The sequence below is a fragment of the Xyrauchen texanus genome, chromosome 9 (assembly GCF_025860055.1).
Source record: "Xyrauchen texanus isolate HMW12.3.18 chromosome 9, RBS_HiC_50CHRs, whole genome shotgun sequence".
Classification (NCBI taxonomy): Eukaryota; Metazoa; Chordata; class Actinopteri; order Cypriniformes; family Catostomidae; genus Xyrauchen; species Xyrauchen texanus.
Window position 1 is genome coordinate 43,844,461 of NC_068284.1, and position 11,805 is coordinate 43,856,265.

The following is an 11,805-nucleotide window of genomic DNA, read 5'->3' on the forward strand; positions in this document are numbered from 1 at the left end:
CTGAAAACAAGAGAAAGAAAGTTGGATGAAACTTCTGTCAAGTTTTATAGCACAACAGAGACGGAAATGATTAAGTCTCTTTCAGAAAAAACTATTATCCTCACACTTTGAAGCTGAACACTATTACTTTCTCTGGTGTGGAGAGTGAGTGTAGTTTCTTTGTGCGTTTGTGCTTTAGAGAGCTCAGGGCTCTGGTGGTAGAGATGGTTTTAGCCACCGACATGTCCTGCCACTTCCAGCAGGTCAAAGCCATGAAGAACTTCCTTCAACAACCCGAGGGGTGAGAAACCTGAACAAACTAATATCAGACAAGCTTCACTGATGTCTGTCACCTTTTTGTGTATGTGTCTCCCCAGAGGAAAATGGTATTGATCAGACCCACCAGAAAAACGAAGATGTTTTGCTAGTCTTAGCTTGTTAAAGCTGATCTAACTGGTCTCCTAGACTGGTCAAAATAATGTTCAGCTGTTTTATCTGGTCGTCCAACTGGTCTCCCAGCATAACCAGCTTAAAGGTACCCAAACAACCCTCTAAAACCAGCAAACCAGATACATTTGACCAAACTGGGAGGCCAGCTAAAAACAGCAAACCATCTTAAACTGGTTTGGGATTTTGTTTTTCAGCAGGGGAGCATGCTATTTCATAAAATAAATGAGACTAAAATGAGTACTATGTTCATCTCAGATGTTCCACCTAAAAGTCTAAAAACATAATTAAAAACAAATGAGACAATTGCTGACAAAATATAAGACTATAAAACTATTAAATAATTGTGGATAGCATAGTTCAGAGTTTATGGTCTTTTAGATGAGAAATGTTTCATATTTAAAGGGGTCATGACATACACGTTTTTATTTTTTATTTTTCAATAATATTATCTTCCATGAGGTGCACTGATCATGTTAGTTAAGGCACCAAAACAGTCATAACTGGATAAAATATTATAATAAATTTTTTTATATTATAACACATCACCGAAAACTAATCAAAATGGTTAAAAACTTCCATCTAGTGCATGTTTACATACACCAACAATTAAAAATAGTACAGATGGGCGCAATAAGGGCATTGAGGATGCATTTGTTCTCAAAACAACAAGATGCATTTCATTCTCATGCATTGAATGAAACAGAATGGCGTCTCTTTTTCAGAGTTTTAACTTGACACTGCGTCTTTTAAAAATAGCGAGAGATACATGACAACTGTCCAAGACATCTGTCTAGTGCATGTTTATATACAAAGCTATTTCAAAATAGTCCAGATGGGTCCCCTTTGGTGTTCAGGAATAGTTAGTAGGCCACAAAAGGACTGTCTGTCTTGCTCTCTCTCTGTTTTCAAACTGAGCGCCAGTGAGCGGGGCCAAGGGTGCGATGATTTAAAGTAGGCATTGACATTGTTTCTGTAGAGGCAGTCATGAATTCCCTAGTGAAGTAGGGAAGTCACGTAAGTAGAGAACAAGGCTTTTTTGCAGCTTGGATTTATTTTAATAAATTTAATTGCATTGGGGATTATTTTTATAGTAGAATGACCTCTTAGAAGTCATAATATCAAGGAACATGTTATTCCTCATGACATGACCCCTTTAAATCTCTGACTTTTGATTGCAAACTTTGGTATCGTGGCAAATGTTCTCTGAAGGTTAGGTATTTAGGGGATGCAAATTGTCATTGATAAAATCAGTCAAAATAAAATCAATAGGAATAATACTATAATAGAAAAACAAACATGTGTGTGTGTGTGTTATCCTTGCCCAGAATTGACAAACCCAAGGCTTTGTCTCTGCTGTTACACACGGCTGACATCAGTCATCCGGCCAAACACTGGGATCTGCATCACCGCTGGACTGCATCACTGCTGGAGGAGTTTTTCAGACAGGTTAAATGCATGTTTGCACTTGTGTTTATGTGTTAGAAGAGCAGGACAATGTAGAATGAAAAATGTAATTTTGTACCATGTTTTTTAATCCTCTCTTGGTTCTCTTCCTGTTCTGTTCTGATTGCCTTTTCATCCAATCAAACGTAAGCCTGCGTGAGGATTATCAGACCGCAGAAATGAGAGCATGTGGAGAGTTCAAGTTTATTTACACCTGATAAAAAAAACTTGATTTCACAACAAAATCGAGCACTCCTGAAATTAAACTGTGGCACATTACAACCGTGTGACTTATCAATGCAAAGAGCTTCAAGAAGAGATCATCTTTTAAAAAAATCACAGCAACTTTATATACATATTCTATAAAAACATGCATTTTTATAACTTCATTATGCATGATCCATTTCAATTTGCTCCTATAGAGCGCAACAGTGACCGCAGTCATGGTTCCAAAAGTATTTTTCATATGTGTTTTTACATAGGGATTTCAAAGTCCACCAGTTTCACCAGTCCAACCAGCACCGAGTTGAATCACAACAGTACAAATTTTGATTTTGAGAAAAAAAAAAAAGGATTTGAAAATTGGACAAAATGGCAAAAGTACATGACTTTGTACTTGACAGGGTAAACGCTGGTACTTAAGTCTAAAAAGTCTTAAATTCACTTTTTACTTTTATAATTTCTCTCATCATTTACTTAACCTTCATGCCATCCCAGATGTATATGGCTCTCCTTCTTCTGCAGAACACAAACTAAGATTTTTAGAAGAAAATGTCATCTTTACAAGGCAGCATAAAAGTAATCCATAAGACTCCAGTGGTTAAATCCATATCTTCAGAAGTGATATTATAGGTGTCAGTGAGAAACAGATCAATATTTAAGTCCTTTTTTTACTACAAATCTCCACTTTCACTTTCAGAATGTGAAAGTGAAAGTGGAGATTTGTAGTAAACAAAGGATTTAAATATTGATCTGTTTCTCACCCAAAGCGATTGCATCGCTTCATAAGACATATATTAAAACAGTGGAGTTGTATGGATGACATTTATGCTGCCTTTATGTGAATTTTGGAGCTTGAAAGATCCGGCCACCATTCACTCTCATTGAAAGGACCTACAGAGCGGAAATAATCTTCTATAAATCTTTGTGTTCAGCAGAAAAAAGAGAGTCACACACATCTGGGATGTCATGATGGTGAGTAAATGTTGAGAGAATTTTCACTATCCCTTTAAATTGTGGGAGTGAACAGAGGAATCACTTAAAACAGCAAACATGTGTTTATTTGGCTGTTAATAACTATGGTAACTGATTTGAATGCTAAAACACCTGTTAGTGTGGGATGAGATGTGATGAGGTGGATTATGAGGTATTTTTTTATTTTAAATAAATTTGCAAAGATATTATGGGGTATGGAGTTTAGATTGATGTGAAAAGAAATTAATAATTTAAAGCATTTTAGCATAATGCTGCATCATGTGAAAATGTGACAAATATTAAGGGGTCTGAATACTTTTCTGAATGCTCTGTACATTGCGAAATGACAGAATCAATTAAAAAAAAAAACAATGCAAAAATATAAATCTATTGTTTAAAAATGGTTGATTATAAGAATAGTCAATATATATCAATATATTTAAACTGTATTGCAAAATATTCAGATATATACAAATATAGATGTAGTTTGAAAGTGTAGAAAGACCTACTCTGTTGCATCATTCCCAGTAGCTGCAGAGCTATTTTGTCACGGTTTGTTTGCCGGAATTGTCTGATTGGTGGATTGATGGTTTGTGTAGTTCTTCACTAGGACTTCAGCTATTAAACACAATTTTTAAGGATTTAACTTAACACAATTAAGTTGAAATAACAAGACTGATTGCAGAAGAACATACCACCGATTAAAAACCTTGGAACTCACGGCTGGTGTGACTTTATAAAGCTTATTCATTGATTCTATTCAGTACAGAGCGGGCTCCATAAATATCCTTTGCTAGATTGACAGATTTAGAGGATGGGAAATATTCCTGTGTGTGTGTGTGTGTGTGTGTGTGTAGCATTGTTCTAGCAGATGTACACTCCAGGAGGCAGATCAATCGTGACAGCTAAAACGAGCCAAACAAAAAAGCTTGATAGTTTATTTTAGCCAGCCTACATGAAATGTTTACAAATGCCTTATATTAAAAAAAAATCCAATCTTTCTGAACCAAATTAGTGCTGCAACTGCCCATCAGCCCTGTTTGAATCTGACATTTCATAAGCATATACAGTACTCGTAGTCTGGCAAGTTACTCGTTTCTTACCTCAATCAGAAAACATACTTGCGGGCAACAGACTGTGCTGAATTTGCTTATTGAGGACAGCTAAGCTGGCTCAGACTGTTACAGCAGTTTTTGCTGCGACATTTAATTTAGGTCTTTTTTGAAGATGTTTATCTTTAATACTTAAAATTTTTTGAGCTGTGCTGGTTAGCTTATGTTAATAATTGTGCTACATATTTGCCATAATTTTCCCATGATACAGTAGTGTGTAAAGCTTTATAATAGCTATGCAGTCAATAATGTATTATGTATTTTCAGGGCGATAAAGAGGCAGAACTCGGGCTGCCTTTCTCACCTCTGTGTGACCGCAAATCCACTATGGTGGCCCAATCCCAGATCGGTTAGTCATTAAACTATATCATTATCAACCCACCTTTATGTCTTTACAAACCTGCTTCTTTCTTCAGTGGAACACAAAATAAGATGTTTTGAAGAATATCAGAGCTGCTCTTTTACATCCAATTAAAGCTTATAGTGACCAGGGGCTGTCAAGCTCCAAAAAGGACAAAAAAGCACAATAAATGTAGTCCATACATCTTCTGTGCTATATTGTAAGACTTCTGAAGTCATATGAAAGCTTTTTATGTATAGATTAATGTTATGGTACATTTATTGAACTTTTATGTTACGTTTTATTGTGCTTGACAGCCCCTGTCCCCATTGACTTATATGAAAATTAGTTGCCTGAACATGTTTAGTTTTGTGTTCCACGAAAGAAAGCCAAAGATGACAGAAATGTCTTTATTGGGTACAATTTTCCTTTAATAATTTGTCTGTTGATACTGCAATGACTAAAACGCATAACTTACCTGCAACCTAGAAAATGCCATGATTTAAAACATCCAAGTGCAATTCAAGGCAAGTGTTCTCAAATACTGTATTTATCAAGTTCAGCTAGGTTAAACTAAATTGTACCAAAACATTACTATGCCATTTCCTGTAGGGTTCATTGACTTTATCGTTGTCCCCACATTTACGGTTCTAACGGACATGACCGAGAAGATCGTCACGCCACTGATCGACGAAGCTTCAAACTCAGGCCCGGCTGGATTTCGCAGGTCAGAATCTGAGAGTCTTTTTTTCATACGCTGCTTTTATTAAAAAGGTAATTTATGCTATTGCTATAATGAATGGAGAATAAGACGCAACTGCAATCCCCACAACAGACAAATTGCATTTTACATTCATCTGAGATTCCTACTGGTAACGCTATTATAATGCCTTGTGGCAAAGCTTGCATTTTCATCCAAACCCAATTCACTTGATGCTATCGTGATTATTAATGGGGAAACCAATTCAGTTCCACTCAGATTCCTCTTTTTTTCCACTCTAATAAAGTTGTTCTTTGAATTCTCTAAAATAATTTATACATACTGGGTGAACAGGCTCCTTTTAGTTCGCCTAAAATTAGAACTTTATTTCTTTACTCAACAATACTAATGTTAAAATGTCGCCACGTGTATAAACACATGCATTGTTCACCTAGGATGCTTTACTTTTTTCAGGAGAAAAGAGTTTGGCTTCTTCCATTGTATAAATTATGCTCAAGTATTAATGTAATTCCATTGCAATTACAGCTAAAAAGTAGATTTTTTTTCTTTTAGCAACAAATACAGTTCACCGCGGGTCATTGTTTTCTCTCACTCCAAGAGTGCTTCACTAACCCTCCATCACGAGCACAGCACCTGTTAAGGGCCCAATCATAATCATCCTAATATAATGCATCACAATCTCAATTGTATTATGTCCTTAACTTCCAATGACCTTAAACACCAACTGAACTTATCAATTTGTTAATATTGCATAGTTTGAGGTTAATTGATTGGCCATCTAAAATTTATTTTTAATGCCATAATTTATGCAATTTACATGTGCAGATGAAGAAGCTTTGCAAAAGTGAGCTGAGGTATGGAGGGGTAGATTTAAAGTATTTAAAGGGAAGTATTTAAAAGCTAGCATTTCTGAAAGTGAACTCATCATAGGACATATACTTTTGATAGTCTTATCTAGTCTTGAAATAAAAAAGTGTAGAATATTCTGAGAATGTCATTCAATCACCATTTTATTTGTTCACAGCATTATAGGGCAAAGTAAATAAAAAATTAAATATAGGGCACTAATAATAATACATAGGCCTAATAATATATATTTTTTTTCATTTGGTAATTCATTTAAAATATGTGATTTAAAGTAATCTAATGGGGTTTTTTGTTCTGTAATTTATTTAATTCAATGGGTTTGTTAATGTTGACGGCATGTTTCAAAAGTAAGCTTATTTAAATAATTTAATATAGACTTTTGGCTAATTCTAGTGTTCTGATAAGCACATTGAAGCATTTCTCCACAGTAATGTGTATTTATTTTTCATTTAATAGGCTACTTTTCTGCACAGAGGTTTGTGATATTTCAAAGCATACTGAAATAACTTTGCAGTGGAGTGGTAGTTAGGCGCAAATTTTGCCATGGAGTGAACATGGAATAGGGTTTCTCTTATCGGAGTGGGGAGCGGGAAATGGACAACCTGGAGTGGTGCTGGAGCAGAGTGATTATAGAATGCTTTGAACGTGGAGGGGAAATTGTTGCCGCTCCGCTCCACACACATACATTGATACAAACAAACTGAGGGCGAAAACATACAAAAGGTTAATAAAAAGTTCACAAAGCAGCAGCATATTAATGATTAATGGCCAACAGATCAATAGAATTTTGGGAAAAATATCCCAAAATTCTATTTATTCAAATTCAGTTTTGGGTGCAAACCACCAGTTTTAGAATTAATTGGACATGCAGTTCACATTAACAGTTCTTGACTGAGTTCACAATTTAGCATAGTAGCTTATCCATCAGAGTCCATATGCACTTAGGCCTGTAAGAATCCTTATGTCCATTCAAACCAGCATTATGTAAACAAGTTCCCTGTGCAGTTCAGAAGGAGTTCTATCAGCACTTCAAACAACATTTACGCATGGACACTCAACTGGCAAACATCAGAAGAATAAAGAATAGAAAACAATACTTGTTTGGTCCTGTTCAGTGCACTACGAACTCAAAACATTACAAACTACAAATGTGAAACATTACAAACACTGCATTACACACTCTACAACCTCGAAACTAGAAACACAAAAAATGATACACCACAAACTAGGAACAAAATTACGAAGTACACACACTGTATACTATCAAAAAGAAACACTACAAACTCCTAACATTATAAACTCCAAACACTATAAACTATGCATACTGCAAACTATAAACACTACACTACAAACTACACACACTACAAACTATGGAAAGGAAACACCACAAACTTCAAACACTACAAACTACACACACTACAAGCCATAAACACTAAACTACAAACTACACACTCTACAAACTATAGAAAGGAAACACCACAAACTTCAAACACTACAAACTACACACACTACAAACTATGGAAAGGAAACACCACAAACTTCAAACACTACAAACTACAAATACTACAAGCTATAAAAACTAAACTACAAACTACACACACTACAAACTATAGAAAGGAAACACCACAAACTTCAAACACTACAAACTACAAATACTACAAGCTATAAAAACTAAACTACAAACTACACACACTACAAACTATAGAAAGGAAACACCACAAACTCCAAACACTACAAACTACACATACTACAAGCTATAAACACTAAACTACAAACTACACACACTACAAACTATAGAAAGGAAACACCACAAACTCCAAACACTACAAACTACACATACTACAAGCTATAAACACTAAACTACAAACTACACACTCTACAAACTATAGAAAGGAAACACCACAAACTCCAAACACTACAAACTACACATACTACAAGCTATAAACACTAAACTACAAACTACACACTCTACAAACTATAGAAAGGGAACACCACAAACTCCAAACACTACAAAATACACATACTACAAGCTATAAACACTAAACTACAAACTACACACACTACAAACTATAGAAAGGAAACACCACAAACTCCAAACACTACAAACTACACATACTACAAGCTATAAACACTAAACTACAAACTACACACACTACAAACTATAGAAAGGGAACACCACAAACTCCAAACACTACAAACTACACATACTACAAGCTATAAACACTAAACTACAAACTACACACTCTACAAACTATAGAAAGGAAACACCACAAACTCCAAACACTACAAACTACACATACTACAAGCTATAAACACTAAACTACAAACTACACACTCTACAAACTATAGAAAGGGAACACCACAAACTCCAAACACTACAAACTACACATACTACAAGCTATAAACACTAAACTACAAACTACACACTCTACAAACTATAGAAAGGAAACACCACAAACTCCAAACACTACAAACTACACATACTACAAGCTATAAACACTAAACTACAAACTACACACTACTACAAACTATAGAAAGGAAACACCACAAACTCCAAACACTACAAACTACACATACTACAAGCTATAAACACTAAACTACAAACTACACACTCTACAAACTATAGAAAGGAAACACCACAAACTCCAAACACTACAAACTACACATACTACAAGCTATAAACACTAAACTACAAACTACACACACTACAAACTATAGAAAGGGAACACCACAAACTCCAAACACTACAAACTACACACACTACAAACTGCAAACACTACAAACTACACATACTACAAACTATAGAAAGGGAACACCACAAACTCCAAACACTACAAACTACACATACTACAAACTCCAAACACTACAAACTACACACACTACAAACTATAGAAAGGAAACACCACAAACTCCAAACACTACAAACTACAAATACTACAAACTACACACTCAATATACTATAAAAAAGAAACACGATAAACTAAAAACATTATAAACTCCAAACAGACAAATTACTCTTTAGACTAGTAATACAAACTACACTTAAAACTCTCCAAAATCCCTGTAGATCAACCGAAAAGAATCAAAAACAGACATCTGCACTACAACTTGTCAACTGAGAATAACCAGATGAAACATATAAACACATTTTATACAGAGAATAGTGACTTACCACACCAACAGAGAGACAGGTGTGCCAGCAACAGGTGAAACTCAATCTCAATCTCATGTTTAGTGAAATAAACAAAAAGGATATCAAACAGTTGCCTCCCGTTTACAAACATGATCATCCCAAATATGGTTCTCTGTCTCTGTAATACTTCAGATTAATGCTGTTAATTTGTCCTGCCCTCTCCCTGTACAGTATTACTGCAGGAGATGCAAAGCGAAGCAGTGTGAACAGCTCAGGTTCTGATGGCTCTCTGCTCACTGTGGACCTGAAGAACTTCAAGACCATCTGGAATGAGGAGGTTTCTCTGAACAGAGAGCGCTGGAAGACACAGGCAACTAAAGGTGAAGAAGCACACAGGGAGTTCAAGATCTGTATGATAGCTTGCTAACTATTTGCAAACTGGAACTCAAAAGCAACATGAGGTGTGAAATAATTGTATTTTTTTCTCTGAGGTCCAATTAAAACTGTAAAAAACATATATATATATTTCACAAATTCTAAACCTCTATATCTATATATATTTACTTTGGTAAAACTCTAAAACATAAATGTTTGAAATAAATCAATGTAGAAAACGTTTTCTGCATTTATTTATTTATTTATTTATTTTTGTGTGAATAGTGAATAATGCACCTCCTGCTGTGTGTTTGATAACAGAGATGGAGGAGAAGGCCAGGCGTGAGATGGAGGAGCAGCAGGAAGAAACAACAAAGAATCAGGTGCAAAAAAAAGACCCAGAGTCATCAGAACCGAACCAGGACGGGCTGGGACAGGACAACCCAGAGACAGGGGGGATAAACAGACCTTTGGAAGAAAGCCCCCATACTGACAAACTAGATGCAGATAAAGGAAACCAGAAATTACACAACGGTATGTTTTTTTTTTTGGTTATTAGTGATTCTTTGAGGTGATAATGTGTAGAAAATAAAAGAAATGTGATTGTTATCAGTAGAGGTTTACGGATAGTGGACTTGGCTGATACGATATGACTAAGGTGATGTAAAAGGCAGATAAGCGATTATTGGCCAGATGTTTTTTTTATTTTTATAAATTAATAAATTAATAAGTTCAAATAAATCTTAGTCTTTACTTACCATGACATGCACTGACACAGAGGCTACAAGTGTCCAAAATAAATTACAAATGGAATTTAATATTGCTAAATCATATATAGTTTTTTTTTGGTTCCCTTTATCTCAACGGGTCAGATTAGATGGCACCTATCTGAGGTTGAGGATCTAATTATAAATTATTTGTAAATAAAAGTCATTATCTTGAAATATAGAAATCTACATCATTACACAATGCACATGCCTTTAAATGCTTATGTGAAAATGATCAGTCTATATATATTAGTGATGAACATTGGATTAAAATTTGTAAAAAAAAAAAAAAAGAAATTAATCTACAACATCCATCAAGGTAAAGGAAGCAAATTACAGATGTATTATTAAATACTATTTAACTCCAGTTAAAATACATAAGATAAATAGAAAAAAACGTTTTCAATTGAATAGTATGGAGTTTTTTTGGTTTAGTTTTTTTAGGGGTAGCCTAAGTTTTGTTTGTAATTAATATATAAATAATAAAAATAAAAGAGTAAAAAATTAATTAAATCCCAGATGTAGATTATTGCGCAACCACAATCCCAATGAGGAAATCCCTTAGAAAATACAGATTTGCCGCATAAAGGGGGACATTTAACTATCAAACAAGCCTGAAATACACTGGGGATTTTTATTTTGAAATTAAATTGAAATCAGTGAATGTCTGATCTCTGTGAACAGGAGAGGTGTCTGGGGCAGAATCATCAGCAGATGAAGATGAGATTGCACTCAATGGTAAACATACACACAGATAGTCTGTTGTTGTTTTGCTAATACATATAAGTGATCATGCTATTCTCCCTGCTCAACTGTTTTCCATTCATTTTCATATTCTTCTTTTAACAGAAACTAAAAATGCCTAGAGTGATGTACAGTGATGGCTGGCAATTAAACATAGAGCTGTTATAACTTGCCCCAACTACTGTCCAAAGGACAATGATCATTTCTGAATGTACACAGCGTCCTCTAGTGGAAATGGCTAACTCTTACATCATTTTGTGTTTTGCCTTTATTCTCTCCTAAACCTTCGCTGAGATCTCCAGACTTTCATAAGACTGATCTTTGACAGTGAGAGTGCTAAAGGCAATGCTTTTTACAGTCTTAAATATTTCTTTTGAAAGAATCAGGCCACAACATCAACTCTAAAAGAGCTGGTAAATGGCAAGCATGCATTAGCTGAAACAATGTTGACAAATTAGGATTCTTTCTAAAACAACCTTCATTTGTAAATGCTTTTTGTGTCTATCGGCATGTGTATAAGCCCAGCTGTGATTCGTATCTAAATACAGCTTGTGTTAAACTCTAAAAAATCAATCATCCCAGCTTGCACTAGGGATCAATATTCATCAAATCTGCTTTCTAGCTTGACAACACACTGTAGTGATGTTTTGTTCAGCTGTTGTAAATGCGCTTTACTTGAA

The 11,805-nt window shown here is 35.0% G+C and overlaps 1 protein-coding gene across 1 annotated transcript in view; it reads left to right on the forward strand.

Moving 5' to 3' along the window:
* The window catches only part of LOC127649741 (dual specificity calcium/calmodulin-dependent 3',5'-cyclic nucleotide phosphodiesterase 1A-like), a 109,130-nt gene extending 97,883 nt beyond the window's left edge, over positions 1–11,247 (forward strand). The window contains exons 10-17 of the mRNA XM_052134968.1: positions 179–280; positions 1,755–1,875; positions 4,446–4,527; positions 5,131–5,245; positions 9,471–9,619; positions 9,936–10,148; positions 11,066–11,119; positions 11,231–11,247. Of these exons, the coding sequence (XP_051990928.1) occupies positions 179–280; positions 1,755–1,875; positions 4,446–4,527; positions 5,131–5,245; positions 9,471–9,619; positions 9,936–10,148; positions 11,066–11,119; positions 11,231–11,247 (853 nt within the window). The remainder of the gene's footprint in view (positions 1–178; positions 281–1,754; positions 1,876–4,445; positions 4,528–5,130; positions 5,246–9,470; positions 9,620–9,935; positions 10,149–11,065; positions 11,120–11,230) is intronic.
* Positions 11,248–11,805: the final 558 nt, after the last annotated feature.